The 22,746-nt window shown below is 44.0% G+C and overlaps 1 protein-coding gene across 1 annotated transcript; it reads right to left on the reverse strand.

Moving 5' to 3' along the window:
- On the reverse strand, positions 398-22,061 carry CWC25 (CWC25 spliceosome associated protein homolog). The gene is made up of 10 exons (XM_005693730.3): positions 21,871-22,061; positions 18,577-18,749; positions 12,905-13,141; positions 9,675-9,744; positions 8,676-8,803; positions 7,817-7,880; positions 6,387-6,598; positions 5,905-6,003; positions 2,350-2,511; positions 398-1,872 (listed from the first exon to the last, which is right to left on the reverse strand). The coding sequence occupies exons 1-10, from the start codon at positions 21,886-21,888 to the stop codon at positions 1,758-1,760; spliced, it is 1,278 nt and encodes a 425-aa protein (XP_005693787.2). The 5' UTR covers positions 21,889-22,061; the 3' UTR covers positions 398-1,757.

Consider the following 22,746-nt stretch of genomic DNA (forward strand, 5'->3'; position numbering starts at 1 on the left):
CTGCCGGGAAAAGCAAGAAACGCCCCCTCGCTCCACCCATGCGTGGATCTTTCCCACTCCCCTGGGACCGGGGCCGCGCTCCACCCGCGGGACACGCCCTCTCCCCCCAGGGCCAATGAGAGGAGCCAGCTGGAAGTCTCGGGTTTTATGAATGAGTCCCGCTCTCACCCACCGGTGGCCGGCCTCCCGCCAAAGCGTCCAGTTCAGGGGCAGGCCGGCACCTTAAGACACCTATCATACGGCAGGGAATTATAATCGTCTTACTCTCTGGTTCACTCGGTGAAATCTTTCAGTAAACTGCCCACGCTTTCTTCATAATTCCTCTTATGTTGTACACAAATCGTGGATCAACATTGTTCTGTATGGGAATTCAATACTCAGCACAGGTGGCTCTTTACACAGTTACAAAAATAAATGTAGTTTTTATTACCAAGTAATAAAATAAATGACATAATTAACCCTAGTATAGGGAAGCAGGATAAGGTGTTAAATTGAATAACAAGTGTATGTTACTTTCTCTCTGGGGAAAGACTGGGTTTTAAGCATAACAGTGTGGCAGCATAAGTGCTCAAAAAATATAAATCCAAATTTGTTTAAGAATTAGGAATTAGCAGAACAAGGAACTAGCCCAGCTAATGTGTGGATCAAGAGTGCCTAGGACTCCTGAGTCAAATGAGAACTTCTGGTAGGAGACAGGAAAGGGATGAAGACAGGAGATTGATCCTATGAGTTTGGATTTTTTTTTTTTTTAATACCTGACTAAAAAATAATACCAAACAACTCCTGAAAACCTAGACTCATAATAAGATTACTACATGATAAAAGGGAAGGCATGAAATAAACAGCTTCCACTATACTTTAAGAGCCAGGGTACATACTGAGTTCGGTCCTGACTCCTAAAATGATTTGACTTCATTTCTGCACTGCCCACACATCAGAGACTATAAGCTGTGTAAAAAGGACAGATACCCTAGATCCTATCAATAAACCCTGGGCCCCTCCAAAATCTGCCAGATTTGCAGAGGAAAGAAAAGCTGACCTGCCTTGCTGTGTTACTGGATAACAAGATACAATGAGGTTCTATTACATAGTAAAGTCACTTACCAAACAAGATATTCTCACAAAGCTAACTTTTTTTCCAAAAGCATGTAAAAATTATAACTTATACATATACACACACTATATTTTACAGTTTGATAGTTCAAATAGTTAAACAGTTCATTTAGGGGGTTTTTGTGGGGGTTTTCTGCATTTTTTTCCCTTCCAGATTCTTTGTCACTGCCTTGGCTCTGCCCTAATCTGACATCATTCTGTCACATCTACTAAATCAAGTTAAGTATTCATTTACGTTGGTAAGAACAATCTTTCTGGGTGATTCAGAGGGGAGAGGTTTCTGAAAGGTCCAGTCTATTCTGAGGTGGTAGAGTTAGTTAAGTCTGTTCACACAGGTGGAGGGAAGAGGCATAGGGAGGCTCCCTCCAGAGCAAGATGAGTGCTCACACCTAGATGTTCCAGTGCCTACTGACTGAAAAAACCACTCTGCACCCAGCAAAAGTTACCGAGGGTCCCATAGAGCAAGTCACACTGGTTCTCAAAAGAACTGAGCTGTTTCTGGAATCCATGAAGGAAAGTCACTTTGAACAGTGGTGGTTTGACATCTGTGAAAGAAGCCATTTGAACTCTTATAAAGAGAATTTTTAAGGGATCAGCAGCCTCCCTGGAAATTTCAGGAAAACCAGCAAGACAGGGGATGGCTTTCATCTTTTCATAAAGTTCTTCTCCAGAGCTACTGAGGTTCTCTGGAGAGAGTAAATATTCCGCTTCACCCGATCTTCCAGAGAGGAGGTAGATGCGCTCTCTAGCTTCATGCGGCTGGAAAGAGAAGACAGGGGAAAGTTAAGTAACAACACTGTCAACTGGTCAACTACCTGGCAGAATTAGAAGAAACATGTTGTTACCCATAAAGCGGCTGTAGAAACACAAGCTGTCTTTAAGTCCACATAGATAAGTTTTGAGTAACTCCATCTGGAACTCAATTTTTTACAAATTTTAAGGGAAAATTTATCTGTTCTGGAAAATAAGTCCAATCCTCATTTGAAAAAGGCTTCCTGAGCCATGAATTCTTAGAAGGACAAGAAGACTCAGTAAAATACCAATTCATTTCTCCTCCCCTCAAATCAAAAACATCCCCGTCTGGCCAGAAGTTGAGAAGAGCAACAGAGGTATCTGGGGGCTGAGCTCCGCACGGACACAGAAACACTGGGAACACAGTGAATGAACCAGTTTTTCTGACTGCCTCTCTGGGACCACTGCCATGAACGCTGTTAGGCAGGGAAAAGATGCACTCACTGGATAAACTTCCCATCCCGGGAGTCTAGCTTCTCCAGCCTCTGCTCCCGCTCGTCATCCTTGGCATGCCTCTTGAGGATGTTCAGCCTCTCTTCCTCCCGCCACTTGGCGTTTTCCATCATCTCTTGCCTTTTTCGCTCCAGCTCCTCTGATGAGAGCTTTCTGTTGAACACAAAAATTACCCTAAGGCCTACTTCTCTCCCAGCCAAAAAATAGAAATACCCCAGGAAGAGAAACCAGGTAGGACCCAGATTCTCCAGCCCATAGCTCTCTTCCCTTGGAAATGCCCAGCCCAGTGCCACACTCAGCAAGAGTTTCCTTCCTTCCTAACAACTTGATCAGGTGGTTTCACTCAAATTTCACGACTTTTAGTGAAGGAATCCATACTCTCATTCAATAATCTCTAAAGTAATTATTCTGAAACAATACATAATAAGAACTAATCAGGAACCTCCATCTATGGCAATTATTCCAGTTGTTTGTTTAACAACTTATAGAAGAACAGGGAACCAAGTTTATCCATGTGATGGTTGATATCTACCACCTACCCACTGGAGATGCTTAGAAGTTCATGGACATAGCTCATGAGTATACCATTCAGGACTAAGCTAGAAGCAAGCTGCCTGAAGAATTTAACTTAGTCTCAGTAGATAGGTCTTCTTTCCTAGTACTCACTGCAAATGAAGAGCAAGAAGAGGAGATGAACCAGCTCGATCACTATTTACCAATGTAAGACATCCAAATCCATTGTTTCTCAAATTGGTGTGATATACAGATCCCCCTTTAAAAGGAAAAATAATTATCGGAGTCCCATAGGGAGTGGGAGCCCAATTTTGAGAAATAAACTTAAGATACTAAAAATCTGACCGTTATCTATAGCGAAGTGAAGACTCCCCTTCAAAACCCCACTAACTAAAAAGAAAATGGAAGAGGAAATAACTCTAGATAAGACATATGTGAACAAACTGTCAGAAGACACAAGAAGATGAAGGAGTGGTAACCACTTTAACAGATTAGAGGACACGGAATCCTAAGTGCCTGATACTGATCAGAAGCAATTCACACTGTAAAATCCAGGAGAGCTTCAGGTACTGTAGGCTCTAATACTCTGGAGTGTGGTCCACAAGGATGAAAACAAAGGGACTAATTTAAAGTCTATATAAGGAACAATTAAGACAACCTGGGATCCTCATGCCTGACTCGGGGGAAGTCAGTGACTGCTCTCTCAAGCATCTATAGGAGACCCTCTAGAGGGTAGACTCTGGTAGTTTCTAGAGAAATTGAACCACACAGGAGAACCACACCAGACAGCTACATGTAAAAGAATACAATCAGAACATTCAACACAGCACATACAAAAAAAAACTCACAATGGATTAAAGACCCAAATATAAAACCAGAAACCATAAAACTCCTACAAGAAAACAGGCAGTACATTCTTTGACATAAGTCATAGCAATTTTTTTTAAAATCTATCTGCTCAGGCAAAGGAAACAGGAGCAAAAATAAACAAATGGGACCAGATTAAACTCGAAAGCTTTTGAACAGCAAAAGAAATTATCAACAAAACAAAAATTACTGAATGGGAAAAAATATATTTGCAAATAACATGACTGACAGAGTTAATATTCAAATTATATAAACAGCTCAAACAACTCAGCAGAACACACAACCCAACTAAAAAATGAGTAGAAGACCTGAAGAGACATTTTTCCAAAGAAGATATACAGATGGTTAACATGCACATGAAAAGATGCTCAATACTGCTAAACATCAGAGAAAAACAGATCAAAACCACAACGTGGTATCACTTCACACCTGAAGAATGGCTAGCATCAAAAAGACCACAAATAACACGTTGGTGAAGATGTGGAGAAACGGGAGAAGCTTCATCTTTTCAATTGACAAGAAAGTTGTTTCAGATCACTAATTAAAACATTCAAAAGAGAACTCAAAAAAAATTTTAAATTCTTGCAGAACTCTCAGACCCTTGAGGAAATATCCAGTGACTCTCAATCTGAGAAACAATATAAATAGTGCTAAGAAAGGTTTTACGGCCGTAATCTTTCTTTCTTTTTTCAGTACCCTAATCTTGGTTACATCTTTAGTGTTCAACTACCTGGAACACCAAACCAAAGCAAAGAGATCACAAAACCCATCCTTTCCAGTTTCTGTGTTTCCATTCTTGAAGACTGAGATCTTGAGGGCTCTAACTCACTTTTTTAAAAAAAATTTATTGAAATATTGGTCTATTGGTCCTACACAGTAGGAACCTGTTTATTCTAACTCTTTCTAAATCATAAAATTCAGCAACAATTCTAACAGCACTAAGAAAAGGTTGACAAAGTGAGACAAATTCAAGTGATGGCAGATGGCAAAAGAGACAGAAAAACAAAGCAGGATCTGAAAAAGCAGGCCTTGCACTGACCAAGAGTCTTAAAATATATTTAAAAAAAAAACAACATATAGTCATGAGCATCCACCCCTAAGAAGAGCATGGACTACAGCACAGCTGAAGAACTGACCCAGCGACACCAACAGGAGATTAAATAACATGCAGTATACCCTCCCCCTCTGGAAGGCAGGGAAATATGTAATATTTTGGAAAGTTGCCAATCAAAATTAAACCTTAAACTTAGGGAATCAGGCAATTAAGAGTTAAAAGGGACCTTAGGGTCTGCATCTCTTCTAATGCCATAGTGACTGAAAGAGGTTATTATGAACTCTGATTTTTCAGTGCTGGTTGTGTACTGGAATTACTGAGGTTATTCATGTCCACTGAGTTGCTGATCCTAGCTACCCATCTCATCCTCCCAGAAATTATGTCATAGGAGCCGCCAGGGAATGGGATTTTGGGTTTTCTTTAAGCTTTTCAGGTGATTCTAATATGCAGCCAACTGGGGAGGCAGTTAAAGAAGTACACAAAAGTTGCCCAACTCTTTTTTTTTTTTTTTTTTGCCAAATCTTAGTTCCTCCACCAGGAATTGAACCCAAGCTCTCAGCAGGGAAAGTGTGGAGTCCTAATCACTGGACCACTAGGGAATTCCTTCATCTAATAACTTCTAAGAGCAATTGAGACCCTTTGGGACAGCCTCTCAAGGGCACAGCCAACTCCACTCAGGTCCCAAGACTGTACGTCTATGTTCTGTCAGACCCAGGCCATACCTAACTCAAACGCAGAGTTGATCTTAGGGCGTTTGCCCTCAAAGAGACCACCCTGCTTCCCTTTCAGCTGATGCCTCAAGAAAGGAGCACTCTTAAGAAAAGCTTCCTGTGGAAATCTCTGTGAGAATAACCGCAGTTTACAGATGTTGACAGAGAGTCACTTAGTGAATTGGTCATTAGTTCAATAGTTCAAAACTATTTACTTTGTCCTTTCAATGTGATTCACATGCAGTGGGGAGGGGGGGTAGGGTGGATGGTTAAAAGTTAACAAGTGGAATAAGAAAGGGGTAAACAAAAAGGGTGATACAGATTATCCTCTTGCCCTGGTCTGAGCCACTCCTAGACTCATGCCTGGGAGTCTGAAGTGAACCTCCTGGGCTCTGGACTCACCTGGTGTACCCAGGAGCATACCGCCTTTGGTAAACCTCCTTTTTAGGAGACGGGCTCTTACTTCGGCCTCTGTCTTTCCTGTTTACCTTAGAGTTGTGCCTGTAACAGATACAGAAGGCAGAGAGGAGAAAAGCTTTTTCAATATAAGGGTTTCTATCACGTCCTTCAAAAGATGGAAGAAAGCTAACAGCTTCAGAATCATAACCCAAATTGAAGAAAACAGAGGGAAGAACTGGAAGAAAAATAAAGGCATAAGGATACATAAGATTTGATATTACTCTCACTCCAGAGATTCCACACATACAAATATGTAGTTCTAGAAATTTGGGCTTTACATTAAAAAAAAAAAAAAAAAAAGTAACAATAATAACAAAGCAAAGCCATTTGGAAGAGTTGATGAACAGATATGGCCAACAGCAAAGCCCAGCTGTGACCAGGCCCCCACACCCACAGGTCATTGCCCACTGAATTCCCACACTCACGGCTTGCTTGGCCTTGGGGACCGAGACCTTCTGCCAGGGGATCGGGACCTCCTATCCCGGGACCCTGCTTCCTTGGTGCTCTTCTTGCTGGTATGTCTGGGAGGTGAGGAAGAGGAGCTTCTGGACCTGGAATAATTTTTCAACCCATGCGCTCCCTTTCGTTCAGCCATCAGAGAACCCTGCAGTCCCTGGCTATGGTCGGAGTTCCTGACCTGTATCATCAAGGAAAGGAAGGAAAGCTGTATGCAGGAAGATCCAGCAGCTCAGAAGATGCAGTGAAACAAGAAAATGAATAAACACTGAGGTCCTATACGGGGCCAACTGGGTATTCCAATCCCATCATACGGTTCTCACTGAGAGCTACATACACTAAGGAAAGTTATCCTCTGCTGCTGCTGATGCTGCTAAGTCGCTTCAGCCGTGTCCAACTCTTCGCGACCCCATGGAGTGCAGCCTACCAGGCTCCTCCATCCATGGGATTTTCCAGGCAAGAGTACTGGAGTGGGGTGCCATCGCCTTCTCCGAAAGTCATCCTCAGAATGCCCTAAAAGGATATATCACCCAAGCACTTAAATTGGCCTGGCTCTTCTCTACAGCCTGAGGGGGAGTAGGAGGCAAAACATGGAGGAAAGGACCGGAGGGGAAAAAAGGAGTCCAGAGGGATGTACATTTATTAAAAAGTCATCAACCCGGACACTTAAAATGTATGCATTTCATGTAAATTACCTGCAGAGGGAAGGGGGGGATGCCTAAATGTCCATTATGGTTTAGCCCCTCTACTCAGAGGGACTACAGCTTAGTGAGAGGCTCAGGAGTAAGGAAGGGGCCTGTTCCCCAGCAATCCCAGCCTCTGCTGCCCAAACTCCCTTCTTTCTGTGTGTATGACTGGCTGCTAAAAATGCTCTATGTCCATGCAGCAACATGGATGGACTCAGAGACTGTCATACTGAGGGAAATAAAAGTCAGACAAAGAAGGAGAAATATCGTATGACATCCCTGATACGCAGAATCTAAAAATGATAGAAATGAAACTGTTTACAAAATAGAAAAAGACTCACAGACTTAGAGAACGAACTTATGGTTGCCAGGGGGAAAGATTGGGGGAAGGAATAGTTAGGAAGTTTGGAATGGACAGGTACACACTGCTATATTTAAAATGGATAACCAATAAGGGTCTACTGTATATAGCACTGGGAACTCTGCTCAATGTTATGTGGCAGCTTGGATGGGAGAGGAGTTTGGAGGAGAGTGGATACATGTATATATATGGCTGAGTCCCTCTGCTGTACACCTGAAACTATCATAACATCAGCTATACTCCAAAATAAAATAAAAAGTTAAAAGAAAAAATGCTCTATATCCAAAAAGGCTGCCAGGTTGGCACGTTCCATGGCCCCACGGTCACTCCCTTTGAGAAGCCATATCCTTACCTGTAAGCCATATCCAGGGACTTTGGACAAAACAGACGGAGAATTTGCCATCCTCTTTTGAGATCTAAGAGATTAAACACATAGTCATTGAAAAAGAAGACGCCTAAAGGTCCAGTTTACAGCTCTGTGCCGAAATGTGCTTCCTGTTTCAAACATGACCTCTCCCACCTCCTGGCTCTCACGTGGGAGTGTGTTTCTCTATCTCTGCTGGAAGATGCATCAGCACAGTCATGTTTTTCCTGCGAAAAACCGTGGGCCTCACTTTTCAGCTCCAGCGCCCGAGCACATTCTCCTCTCACCTCGTGCTGCTATTCTAGGGACTCTGAGTCAGCAGCGACAGCGCTGGCGGCTCCCGCAGAGAAGACACAGAACAAGCCCAGATGGGCCCATTAATGCATTAAAAAAGAGAAAAAGCCTCCATAAAACCCACTCCAGTCTTGGTGGAATCAAGAGCTGAAATGAGGGACTGCCCTGGCAGTCCAGTGGTTAAGATTCTGAGCTTAAAATACACGAAGCGCAGGTCCCATCCCTCACGAAGGAACTAAGATCCCACACGTCATGCAGTGTGGCCAAAAAGTACATAAATACATAAAATAAAAAAGAGCTGAAAGTCGCATCCAGGACGTCTGATTTAGGACTGACACAGTGGCCGCCAGCCCTGCTGGGGATCTTGCCAGCACCTCTAGGAACTCTAATGCTAGCTGGCAACTCCATGGGCAGAGAGCCAGAGGGTGCCAGTGCCCTCCACTGAGCCCCCAGAACCTAGCAGTTCTCAGTCCAGAGCAGGCGCTCGTCCACTTCTGTGGAATGAATGAGAGTGAGTGAATCAATGGTGCAGGAGGCCGCTCAGCGCTCTCACCTCCCGCGGCTGCGCTCATCCTCGCTGCTGCAACGATCGCTGCCTGGGCTTCTGTGCTTATGTTTCTTGTGCTTCTTTTTCTTCTCCTTCTTTTTCTTCTTCTCCTTTTTTTCCAGACTCATTTGCAGCTAGAAAATACCCAGAACATAAGCATGTAAGATTATCCAGACCTGTCAGCCTCTCTGAGTGTCATGTGGAAACTGCCTGACTTCAGGTCTCTGGGTCTACAGGGGCTTGGCGACATGATCAATCAGCCACCCCGTGCTGACAACAGTGGAGGGTCCTGACAACAGTGGAGGGTCCTGACCCTGGTTGTGCAGAAACACCCACTAGACTACTGAATGGACTTTCTGGTGGGTGGGGCTGGGAATCTGTGTTTTGAAACAGTCCCCAGAACCACTGCCTAGGAATTTCTATTCTGTCAAAAGAATCCAACTCCACTGAAAGTAATTAGGGACTGCAAGATCAATTTTTAAACGTTTCTTAACCAACTGATCCAAGAAACATGCACATAAAGGGAGTTTAGGGGAGAATGGATACATATGTATGTAAAGCTGAGTCCTCTGCGGTCACCCTGACACTGTCACAACAATCGGCTACACTCCAAACATAAAATAAAAAGTTAAAAAAAAAAAAAGAAACAGCCACATAATATGTGGATGATGAATGGGCCCTAATGATGAATGGGATACCACCTGATCTCCTGAACACAGTGTACAATCATGCTTCCCAAAGGCATATCCCAATACCCGTCTTTTTCTGGAGAATGACATCACATGCTGCATTTCCAACCAAAAGACATAAAAGAGAAAATCAAGCATAACTAAGCTTGATATAAGATTGCATAAAATCACCAGGAGACAGTCTCTAAAAGACAAAGACATTTAAAGCCATTCTGTTTTCCCTCTCATAATAAATGGAGAGAAGGAAAGAAAAGAATAAATGGAGAGGAGTTCTCATGTTAAGTAGCTCTTAATGCTTACATAATGTACTACTTACCAATTCTTTGATTTTCTTCATTTTCACAGGATTATTCAATACTTCTCTTTTCTTCTCCTCCTCTTTCTTCCTAAAGAAAGAGAAGTTATAAAAATTATGATTATTTCTTCAGAAAGGGAATTAAGTCATTCATTCTACTCTCCATAACTCTATGCAGCAATCTTTTTTCTAAATGCAGGCAGACAAGCCCTATGCTGCAATCTGCATGATGGTGTGAAAGTCAGAAATCTTCCCCAAGTCTGCATGAGGGATTGCGTATTGCGGGTCAAGTCCACACCGGCTCCCTGTTGTGCAAGAAAGCGAGTTTGGTCTGTTGGTTGTTAAGCTTCATGCTCAGGGCTTCCCAACTGGTCAAGTAAATACATGTGATCTTGTGTATCAAACATATGCAGCATTTCAATACTACCGCCACTGTTTAGCATCATAACTCATTGAAAAGTAAAGAGAATGGATTCCTCTTTAAAGAAGCCTTATTCTCATATATTCATAGGAAGATAAACAGGTTAATTTTCCTGGAGGACAATTTGGCAACATTTATCACAGCCTGTACATACTCATAAAGTCTTCAGTCTTATAAATGCTTCCTCAAGAATTTATTATTGAAGGGATATAATCAAGGAAGGTCACTAAAAAGTTGTTCATATTAGAATGACGTAAGCCTGGAAACAAGTTAGGGATTCAATAGGAGAATATTAATAAAATAAATTATGGTATATCCGTACAATATAGATATTAAAAATGATGTTATAAAAGCGTGGTCAGCAATAAAAAAAGATGCCCCATATATATGATTAGGTGGAAAAAATGAGTTTATAAAATAATATGCATATTTATACACCGATGTTCATAGCAGTATTATTCATAATAGCTAAAAGGAGGAAATAATCCAAATGGGCATGAGAGATGAATGGATTAAAAAATGTGGTATAAACATGCAACTGACTATCATTCAGCCTTAGAAAAGAAGGAAATCCTGATACAACCTCAGTGAGCCTTGAAGACATTATACGAAGTGAAATAAGCCACTCACAAAAAAGCAAACACTGAACGATTTCACTTGTATGAGGCTCAGAATAGTCCAACAATAGGAATGGAAAATACAATAGTGGGCCCCAGGGACTGCGGGGAGGGGAAATGGAGTGTTGTTTAATGGGTATAGATTTTCAGTTTTGTAAGATGAGGACTTTCCTGGTGGCCTAGAGGTTAGAATTCCGGGCTTTCACTTTGGTGGCCTGGGCTCAACTCCTGGTTGGGGAAGATCCAGTAAGCCTCACACACAAAAAAAAACAAAGAGATGAAAAACTTCTGGAGACTGACTGCACAGTAATCCAAAAGCCCTACTACTGAACTGTATACATAAAATGGTTTAAATGGGAAATTGTACATCATGTGCATTTTACCACAATTTTTAAAACAGAAATTCTGACACATGCTATATAATATGGATAAATCTTGATGACATAATGCGAGTGAAATAGGCCAGTCACAAAAAAAAAAAATTCCATATGATTCCACTTATATGAGTAATTAGAGTATACTCAATAGAAACAGAAAGTAGAAGTGGTTGCCAGGAACTGGGAAGAGGAGGGAATGGGGACTTATTGTTTAAGGAGTATAAGGTTTCAGCTGCAAAGATGAAAAAGCTCTGGAGAAGGACGGGTGGGGGTGATGGTTCCACAACAGTGTGAATGTGCCTACTGCCACTGAGCTGTACAGTTTAGAACAGTTAACATGCTAAATTTTATGTTATGCATATTTTACTACAAAATGGGAGAAAATATGTACATATAAAGATATATAAATAAGAAATAAACATTTTTCAATGTTCTATCTTACATCCTTGAAATAAAATTATGCAAATTAAAACACACACACACACACACACATACACACACACTACATGATTTTATTTAACACCCAAAATGCAGCTTTACTTTGATCTGTTCTAAGATTTCAAGCAAGATTCTAAAGTTTCTTTTTAAAGGGTTCTGCTATGAAAACAAACAAACAAAGGGAGGGAGAGAGGGGAGGGGAAAAGAACTCTAGTAGCTCAGTCATGTCCGACTCTTTGCGATCCCATGAATCGCAGCAGCCAGGCCTCCCTGTCCATCACCAACTCCCAGAGTTCACTCAAACTCATGTCCATCGAGTTGGTGATGCCATCCAGCCATCTCATCCTCTGTCGTCCCATTCTGCTCCTGCCCCCAATCCCTCCCAGCATCAGAGTCTTTTCCAATGAGTCAACTCTTCGCATGAGGTGGCCAAAGTATTGGAGTTTCAGCTTCAACATCAGTCCCTCCAATGAACACCCAGGACTGATCTCCTTTAGAATGGACTGCCTGGATCTCCTTGCAGTCCAAGGGACTCTCAAGAGTCTTCTCCAACACCACAGTTCAAAAGCATCAATTCTTCGGCACTCAGCTTTCTTCACAGTCCAACTTTCACATTCATACATGACCACTGGAAAAACCATAGCCTTGACTAGACGGACCTTAGTCGGCAAAGTAATGTTTCTGCTTTTGAATATGCTGTCTAGGTTGGTCATAACTTTTCTTCCAAGCAGTAAGCGTCTTTTAATTTCATGGCTGCAGTCACCATCTACAGTGATTTTGGAGCCCAAAAAAATAAAGTGTGACACTGTTTCCACTGTTTCCCCATCTATTTCCCATGAAGTCATGGGACCAGATGCCATGATCTTAGTTTTCTGAATGCTGAGCTTTAAGCCAACTTTTTCACTCTCCTCTTTCACTTTCATCAAGAGGCTCTTAGTTCTTCTTCACTTTCTGCCATAAGAGTGGTGTCATCTGCATATCTGAGGTTATTGATATTTCTCCTGGCAGTCTTGATTCCAGCTTGTGCTTCTTCCAGCCCAGCGTTTCTCATGGTGTACTCTGCATAGAAGTTAAATAAGCAGGGTGACAATATATAGCCTTGACGTACTCCTTTTCCTATTTGGAACCAGTCTGTTGTTCCATGTCCAGTTCTAACTGTTGCTTCCTGACCTGCATATAGGTTTCTCAAGAGGCAGGTCATACATATCTCCAAATTTCTAAGAAGCTGCCAGTCTTTCTCACCTTACCTACCTCTTATTTAACGGCTAAGGGTAAATGGATAAATCTGATCTGGTCTGGTACATTTACCAATCTCTTCCCAACTGTAAAGCAAGAGGCGAGATAACATCTCGGCTGAGCATCTCTAACAAAACCCCCTTCCCAGACCCTCATCAGTACCTGATGATGAAAAGCGGGTCCTCTCGGATTTTGCTGGCCATGTCCAGAAGGGAATTGGCACCTGACGGGGCAAAGATAGAGCCTGGGAGGAGTCCTGTCTCCGAAGAACAGCCTGCCTCCTTCTCCTCCATCTTTTCAAAAACGTATTTGTCAATAGGACGCCCCAGCAAGTACTCATCACGGTTCACCATCCCTCCAGGACCCTGGTACATCCAGTCCAATTTTTCCTCCTTTTTCCTAGTTCAAGGGGAAAAAAAAAAAAAAGTCAAAGAAAATGTAGACTCCTGCAAACCTAAACACAAAACCTGAACACAAGTGATAGATAATAAGCACAGCTAGGGGAATTCCCTGGCGGTCCAGCGGTTAGGACTCCATGCTCTTACTGTCAAGGTTGTGGGTTCAATCCCTAGTCGGGGAATTAGCGTCCCACAGGTTGCAAGGCACGGCCAAACATTAAAGAAAAAAAAAGTGTGACTGATCAGACTAGGACTCATGCTACAGGCTCTTTAGCAAAGGCTAAACACCACACTCCATGAGGCACTTGGGAAGAAATGGTACTTGCTGTCATGGAGTTTACATTTTAGCAGAGAGATTATTTCCACACAACTAAAGCAACTTGTGAGGAAAGAATGTTCCTCAGCCTGGGGCGTGGATCTTTGCTCAGGGCTTCTCAAGTCTCCTTTAGAAGTCTTTGTGTTGTGCCTTCATGTCGAGGATAATCTGAAACAGCTAATGTGCACATTTTGGATCAGCTCATCACCAAGAACAATTCCAGTGACCACATATGCAGTGGTATTTATCACGTGTTTTGGAAATTACTGGCATATTGGCACCAGGGGTAATACCACATTCAAAGGGAAATGAGAAAAGATCAGCCATAACAAGTTATGTTTTCAAGCCAAAAGAGGGAAGCCAAATTATGTCACAGTATCATGCCAAATATTTCGCTGTGGTTCTAAGAGAAAAAGTGGTGAGAAAATTGGGTCTCCAGGCAACAAACAATAAAGCTGCGCTGAACTCATAAGAGTATGTGTTGGGGCAACCAATATCACATTCACATTGCACGCAGCAAAGCAGTTTCATCAAAAGAGTACTATCTATAACATTAGTTTCAATGATTTTTGAATATGACATTTTTTGTATATTGATTTTTAAGATTATATAACAACTATGAGCATAAATAATATCTTTTTAGTTATATCTTTGCACATTAAAAAAAATGTTTTGAATATTTATTTTTATTTATTTTGCTGTGCCAGGTCTTAGTTGCCACACGTGGGATCTAGTTCACTGACCAGGGAATGAACCTGGGTCTGCTGCATCAAGAGTTTGGAATCTTAGCCACTGAACCACCGGGGAAGCCCCATGTTTGCACATTTTAATAAAAATAATTTAAACCAATAAGAGGGTCTAAACCCTTTAGATACCTCTTTTCTTATTAAAACGATTGGTTTGATGGACTTCCCTGGTGGTCCAGGTGTTAAGAGTCCCCCCCATGCAATGCCGGGGGGACGCAGATTTGATCCCTGGTCAGGGAACTAAGATCCCACATCCTCAGAGCAATGAAGCCCTTGCGCCACAACTACTGAGCCCGTGAGCTCTGGAGCGCCTTGCAGCATGACTAGAGAGAAGCCTGCATACCCGCAGCAAAAGATCCCATGTGCCACAGCTGAGACCTGATGCAACCAAATGAAACAAATAAACATGTCTTAAAATAAATGATGAAAGGACATGTCAAAGGTGAGCCAAAGGATCATGCCTATACATGCCTGACATGAACATGGACTGGGAAGCGGGGACTAAAGATTCATCTGTATTCATTTGTAAACACTGACTCAGCATTCTTCCTGTGTGCCAGGCAGAGAGGAGTAACATTGGAAAGATGACAAAGATTCAGGCAGCTGAGCTCCTCACAGGCTACCAGATAAGGCACAGAGGTCAACAAATTACCAAACAGTGCTGCTGAGAGCTAAGAATGCGAGGAGGTGACTGTGGGGCACTTGAAGCAGGAACACCTGAATATGCAGAGATACACGTGGGAGACATCAGCATGAAGCTGACACTGGTACCAGAGGATTGAAGGCACTCTTTAAAAAAAAAAAATTATTTTATATGTTTATTTATTGGCTGTGCTGAGTCTTCATTGTGGCTTGAAGGCTTCTCTACTTGTGGCGCACGGGCTTAGTTGCCCAGTGGCATGTGTGATCTTAGTTCCCTGACCAGGGCTCGAACCCACATCCCCCACAGTGGAAGGCAGGTTCTCCACCACTGGACCACCAGGGAAGTCCCTGAAGGCTCCCTTAGAGAATAAAGGGAGAAGAGCAGTGAGCCTTGGGGAGCAGGAGCAGTTACGAGATGAGGGAAAAGAAACTAAGCGAAAGAAAGAGAAGAGATGATATGAAAAGGTAGGAGGGCTGGGAACCTGAAGGCACAACAGCAAAACCTGTCCAGAAGAAAGAAGGAAAAATGAAGACAGATACTTCTATGAAGTAGTATCTTCAGGGCTCCGGCTTGTCTTCAATAGACTCAACCAGGGCTTCCCTGGTTGGCTCAGTGGTAAAGGGCCCGCCTGCCAATGCAGGAGGCATAGGTTCAATCCCTGATCTGGGAAGATTCCACATCCACAGAGCCACTGAGCCCATGCGCCACAGCTGCTGAATCTGTGCTCTAGAGCCAGGGAGCGGTAATTACTGAGGCCTCGCGCTGCAACTACTGAAGCCTGAGCTCTAGAGACTGTGCTCAGCAACGAAAAGCCCAAGCACCACAACCAGAGAGTGGCTGCCGCTCCCCACAACTAGAGGAAAGTCCACGGAGCAACAGTGACCCAGCCCAGCCAACAATCAATCAGTTAGTTCATTAAATTTTTTTTTTTTAAAGGACTCAACTGATATGAGTCCTCCTCAGGCCCTCTGGTAAGAAACCACATTGTAATCACAGAGATCCAGTGCCACGGGACTTGGCCTGGTTCCACCACTAACCAGCCCAGGAACCATGCAAGTTATTTCTTCACACTTCCACATCCTCACGTCTAAAATGGAACTAGTTTCCCAATACAGGGGACAGGAGTTAGATCCCTCGTCCAGACACTGAGACCCTACACGTCACGGGGCAACTAGCCCGTGTACCACTACTACTGAGCCCACAGGCCTAGAGCCTGTGCTCCCCAACAAGAGAAGCCACTGCAATGGGAAGCCCATGCATGGCAATGACAGGAAGCCCTCGGGCAGCAATGAAGACCTAACCAAAAATAAACAGATAAATAAAATTTTTAAATAAAATGGAGCTGGTAACTGCCAACTCTCATTGCTTTTAAATGAGATCCTCTGAGTTTTTAAATGAGAAAAGATATAGGGTAAAAGTCATATAAAAATGAAATAATCTACAGATTTTTGCTGTTGCTATCACTAAGGATATAGAACAGGTTCTTGAGGCTGCCCATGAGGCTCACCCAGGGAGGTTTTTGTTTTTGCCACGCAAGTGGCTTGTGAGATTTTAGTTCCCTAACCAGGATCCCAGGGACGGGGGAGCCTGGCGGGCTGCTGTCTATGGGGTCGCACAGAGTCGGACACGACTGAAGCAACTTAGCAGCAGCAGCAGCCACCAGAGACCAAACCCGAGCCCTCGGCAGTGAAAGCCGAGAAGTGAGAGGTGTCCTACCCACTGGTTGGCCAGGGAATTCTGAGGGAGCTCTTAAAATCTACAGATGCCCTTGCCCCAGACAACCCCTGCTATTCTTAGGAAGCTGGCCTGAGTGGGAATCACTCCCATCTTCATCTATCTAATCTCCCAAGGACACACTGAAGTACAAGGGTTGAGAAATGCTGGTGTAGACCCATGCATGGAAAACACAATTTTCTAATAAAGAGAATACCAAAGCAACACTCCACTGCAAAGAGGAATTTGGATGAAGCTCAAGGATAATGTAGATATTAAGGTTTTTTTCTTTGTTCTAGGAGAGAAGCATAATAAACACAGAAAAGATCATCTGAACCATAGAAATGAGCTGTTAAACAGCACAGGGTTTCTACTGCATACATGAAAAGCACAACACTGTGGAAGGAACTACAGAAGCCAGTCCGCTGGACAAGCAGATCATCTAACTACATCTGCAAGTAAAAACCGAGAAAAGGGGCCTACTTGTTGACCTTTGAGTTTCACGATATTGGACGACATGGGTGAGGGAACTGGGGCAAAAAAAAAAATCAAAAGAATATAAAATCACCTTCCTCCCATTCACAGCAGACAAGAGGGCCTGAGGGTCAGCAACATGGTAAACACTGGACTCCCAGCTCTGAAGCTGCTCATCTATACTCTGACCTCATTGGACTCTGCAAAGCCCCAAATTTCTGACATATCAGGTGCACAATCTGTAACATTTGCCTGAATAAAAATTTGAAAATAATTTTTTACTTTTGGTTAGTTGGGAAGTAAACTCTTCTGACTAACAGATATTCTGTCTAAAGCTGACATTTGTTTTAAAATCAAGGGTTCACATATAAGAATGTCTTATATGCTGCCCAGGAATTAGTCCAAATGTGTGAAACTGATTTACTTTAAATATAAAGGATATAATTTATACAAAGTATGAAAAGTAAAATAATTTAATGTGTGCCTATGGTTAAAAAAAAAGGTACAGAATTTAATTCTCTTAGCTCATTTTATATATTAATGCCCTAAATGTATTGTGTTGTACTTTAAAAATTCCAAAACTCCTTTTATTTTAAAATATTCCGAATATTTTAAACTCATACTTAAGTCAGAATGGCGTTCTCCCAATCCATTTTCCTGAAAGAATGTAACTGTTCCTGCCTAAATTCCGTAATACCATTTCCATGAACTGAAACTAAGTCTCTCTCTTGGTCTGTGTCTCTTCTCTCACACATACACATGTCACTAATCCTCCTGTGATGAAATTACTAAGGAAAAGCCCTACATATCCAATACAGGGGAAAGTATGTCACATGTCACCCTGGAGACTTGTCCACAAGGATATGCACAAGGAACAGTACAGACTACTCAATTTTAGTCTAGAGTTTTTACTCAATTCTGATTTAGGAATGCACTGCATATTTTATGCTTTTTATTTTTCTCAGAACACATTTACTCCTATCCCCTTTTATGGAGGTTGGTAGGGTATATCATCTGTTACTTCTATCCGATATTATACAAGAGGAAACTGAATGGGACTGTCCACAGGCACAAAGCTTTCACTGACAGACACAACATCTATCTCCTTCCATGGGACCTCAATGCCTCCCTAAAATGAGCCTGCAGTACATACATTAACAAAAGCAGGAATGTGGCCTCGACACAGTAAGAGCAGGGTAGAGGCAGTCATCCTCAGTCACAGTTACTTGTCAATTGTCTACCATGAACTTGGCCTACACTGAGGCCTTTACGTGTCATCTCATCTGATCCTCTAAAAGCCTTAGGAGTTGGGTACTCTCACCCCCACCCTGGTTCTACTGAGGTCACTGAGGCTCCCAAACTTGCTCCCAGTTACATAGCTGGGCTAGTTCATACAAAGCCAGCCTTAGAACCCAGTTCAGACTGACTCCAAACTCATTCTCTTATCCAGCTATTCTGCAACAACTGGACGACGCACGCACAGGCCTGCACTTCCCCACACACCAAGACCGCCCCAGCCCAAATGGCCCCAGCGCCTGGCTTACTTGACAGCCCCGACATCCTCCGCGTAGCGCTGCATCTCCTCCCGGGCCCTCTCCTCCCGCAGCTCACGCTGAAGCTCCTCAATCTTCTTCCGCTCAGCCTCATGCTTCTGCTCAGCCTTCCACACTTTCTCCACGTTGCGGAGGGTCTGCGGGTGCCAGCTCTTCTTCAGATTCTGTGGCAAATGAAACGAGGGAGAAAACAAGGCAGGGAGCAGGTGTGTGGTGAGTATAACTGGCCCTGCCGCACCCCACCCTGTTCACGCCAAGGCAGCCATGTAAGGGCAAGACGTCTCTAACAATGGCGAGGCTGGCACCCAACAATCTCTCACACGTGGGGGGCAGAGGACAGGTTGTTCAAGTACATAAAATTTCAGAATGGAACAGGCCCCCCCCCCCCGAAATTCCCCTCAACTACCTCTATCCTGAAATGTATGAGCCTAACTTCCACGGGCCATGCCTGAAGTGAGGGCTGGTGATGACAATACAGGAAATGAGGCAGAGAAGTGGGAAGGTATAGACTCTGAAAGGTGAAAGAACTCAAGTGCCTTTGGCATTGGACACATTGTTAAGAATACAACCTTCTTTTCCTCGAGTCCACTGAACTTGCCTTGAACTTGCATGGTTTACAACCACACCTGGTACCTCTTTCAACCTTCCTTCCCAAGAATCTCCCCCCGATTCTGATCTTCCCTTTCACCCTCAAGGAGTGCTTCACTTCTCCCTTTCTCCCATGAGTCACTGCATTGGTTCAGTTTCCCAACCAGGGAAGGTTTTCTGGAGGAAGTGACATCTAAGGACAATTATAAATTATCCCAGTGATGTAGGAAGCAGGGACGAGTGGAGTAGATTTCCAAAGACAGGTAACAGCACACACAGCTGCAGGCCCAGTGGTGAGAAAGAACAGAATACAAATAATTCAGCATGGCTGGAGACAGGACAGCAACCTGATGGGAAGGGGACTCAAGATGAAGCCAATAAAGAAAGCAACAGGTTAAGTGCCTTATAGGCCATGTTAAGGGACTGAATTATCCTGTTGGCAGTAGAAAATATTAAACATTCATATGCAGCTGAAATGCATGACCAGCTTAGCATGTACAGAATGAATTGGAGAGGATCAGAATTGGAAAGGCCTGGTGAAATTCCCTCAATCTTGAGGTATCTCTCTTATCTGATTAAAAGCTTTCTAACAGACATAAAACACCTTGCTAAAAACTAGCAAGGGGGCAATCTGTCCCCTTCAGATGTCTATGTCAGAAGCTTTCCCTATCTCTGTTATACTTTAATAAAACTTTGGTACACAAAAAGCTCCAAGTACTCAAGCCTCATCTCTGACCCCAGTTCGAAATCCTCTCCTCCAGAGGGCATGAATTCTGGCGTAACACATGGCTCACAGCAGCAACCTTTCACTTTCCCCTCATCAGGTTATTCAACCATTCCTCCCCGACCCTCCACCTTGTCCTAATGGTCCTTCTCGCTTGCCTTCAATACAGGTGATTTTGCATCTCAGGGAACACTTGGGAATGTCTGTAGACACTGTTGGCTGTCACAACTCGGGGAGAAAGGTGCTACTAGCCAGGGGCCAGCTATGTTGCTAAACATCCTACATGCACAGGACTATACACACAACAAAGAATTATCCAGCCCAAAATGTCAATAGTGGTGAGGCTGAGAAACTTCGGATTCGAGCTTGCTGCTGCTGCTGCTGCTAAGTCGCCACAGTCATGTCCGACTCTGTGCGACCCCAGAGACGGCAACCCACCAGGTTCCCCTGTCCCTGGGATTCTCCAGGCAAGAACACTGGATTGGGTTGCCATTTCCTTCTCCAATGCATGAAAGTGAAAAGTGAAGTCGCTCAGTTGTGTCCGACTCTTCACAGCCCAATGGATTGCAGCCTACCAGGCTCCTCCGTCCATGGGATTTTCTAGGCAAGAGTACTGGAGTGGGGTGCAGCTACTTGAAGACACTAAATCAGACTAACTTTGATGGTATCTTGAAAGTCATTCTAGTTGATAACATCTGACAAACTCTAATATAGCTACTAGACAAATGGCTAAATTAATCTATTTGCTGATTCGATTAGCTACACTTTCAGGAGATTAGCATTTTTCTGATCTTGCACTACATTCTTATGGGTACATTTTTCCATTTGGTGGCTATACAGGTTATGAGAACTAGCCACAAAACTTATAATCACTGCGGACAGTGACTGCAGCCATGAAATTAAACGACACTTGCCCTTTGGAAGAAAAGCCATGACAAACCGAGACAGCATATTAAAAAGCAGAGACATCACTTGCTGTCAAAGGTCCATATAGTCAAAGCTATGGTTTTTCCAGTAGTCATGTATGGATATGAGAGTTGAACTATAAAGAAGGTTGAACAACAAAGAACTGATGCTTTCAAACTGCAGTGTTGGAGAAGACTCTTGAGAGTCACTTGGACTGCAAAGAGATCAAACCAGTCAATCCTAAAGGAAATCAATCCTGAATATTCTTTGGAAGGACTGATGTTGAAGCTGAAGCTCCAATACTTTGGTCACCTGATGCAAAGAGCCAACTCACTGGGAAAGACCCTGATGCTGGGAAAGATTGAAGGCAGGAGAAGAGGATTACAGAGGATGAGATGGTTGGATGGCATCACTGACTCAATGGACATGAGTTTGAGCAAACTCCGGAGACAGTGAAGGACAGCAAGCCTGGCGTGCTGCAGTCCATGGGGTCACAAAGAATTGGACACGACTGAGTGACTGAACAACAATGAATTCAGAAGAAAGCTCTGCCACTACAGATCAGAATGCTGCACTAAAGGAGTGAAAGTCAGAAAGGCGAACATGAGGAAGATCTTCTGTGATCCCAGAACACGGCTCAGGGATGAGGAGAATGGGGCACAAGTCACCACAATTACAGCGCAGGACAAGACTGAATTCCTAGTTGAGGAAAGGCGAGGTACCCCAAGACAAAATATACAAAACAAAATTTGCGTGACACGTCCTCCATACCTGCCTCCTTTCCTAGCCACGGTTCCAACCGTCCCCAAGCTCCCCAGAATTTCCAGCCAGAAGGGTTTCCTGCCAACAAACACCACCTGCCATCCTTGGCGACCCACCTCACGCGCCTTTCCAAGTCTCCGCCCCGTCCCTCCTTGGCCGCAGTGATCCGCCCCCTGTCCAGCGCTACAGCTCCCTCTCCCCGAAAGCACAGCTGCGATAATAAGAATATTCACTGCCACACCCGTCCCCAGCCCCAGTTGGTCTCGGGCCTCAGTCCTCCCCAAGCCCTGGGCTCCCTCACTTACCAGGTCTCCGCCTCCCATGATGGTGGAGACGTTTCCTCACTCCCCGGAGCTAGAAGACGCAGGAAGGATCGGAAAGAAACTTGGAGAAATAGTTCAACAACGACCTCCCGAGACCTGGTCCCGGGAGCAGCCGGCTACCACTTCCACTGCCCGATCTAGAGCCCACTTCCGGGAGGGCGTCCTATTACAGAGACAGCGTCGCAGGACAGTGACGTTTAATACTAGCTGCCGCGTTGCGTGGCATAGCTTCGCGAGCAGTCTCACGGAGTACGGCTCATGATATCGCGGGATTTGTGGTTTCCTTTCGGTCACCTCGAGTTGGCCCTTCCCCCTGGCTTTCCAAACGTTGTGGTAATAAGCTGAAGATCTGTGGGGTTGTGCTTCCAAGGTGGCGCTAGTGGTAAAGAACCCAACTGGCCAGTGAAGGAAACGTGGAGACGCGGATTCCATCTGAGTCGGGAAGATTCCCCTGGAAGAGTGCATGGCAACCCACTCCAGTGTTCTTTGCTCTAGAATTCCATAGGCAGAGGAGCCCCGGTTACTGAAGCGACTTAGCACGCACGCGCTATTTGGGGGTTGTGATTGAGCCTGGGCCTCACCTGGCGGTTCTGTTGCCATGGTAGGGCACTGTGGCGTCCTTGGGAGCTCCCCTCCGGATATCAATCCTGAGCCCCAGCGGGAGCCACCCAGAGTTCGTAAAATGGCTTTTCAAATCAGCGCTCTCCTCAAACCTCGGCTCACAGCCACCTCCCTTTCCCCAGGCTTATTTTACGGAGTTAAACAGAAACCAGCCAACCGAAATTCCATCAGCTTCCCTGCATCAAACCTTTAGAATCCGCCAGCTTCTCCCTTTCCTTTCCCTTCGTTTATGGTGAA

Source organism: Capra hircus, chromosome 19 (genome assembly GCF_001704415.2).
Source record: "Capra hircus breed San Clemente chromosome 19, ASM170441v1, whole genome shotgun sequence".
NCBI classification, from domain to species: domain Eukaryota; kingdom Metazoa; phylum Chordata; class Mammalia; order Artiodactyla; family Bovidae; genus Capra; species Capra hircus.

Bases quoted from the DNA above. Each gene is read 5' to 3' on its own strand.
- CWC25 (XM_005693730.3), bottom strand. The intron at 13,142-18,576 runs GTAAGCCAGGCG...CCCTTGAACTAG, and splicing joins GAGGATGTCGGGGCTGTCAA to GAAAAAGGAGGAAAAATTGG. The intron at 6,004-6,386 runs GTGAGTGTGGGA...TATCTGTTACAG, and splicing joins TCCCCAAGGCCAAGCAAGCC to GCACAACTCTAAGGTAAACA.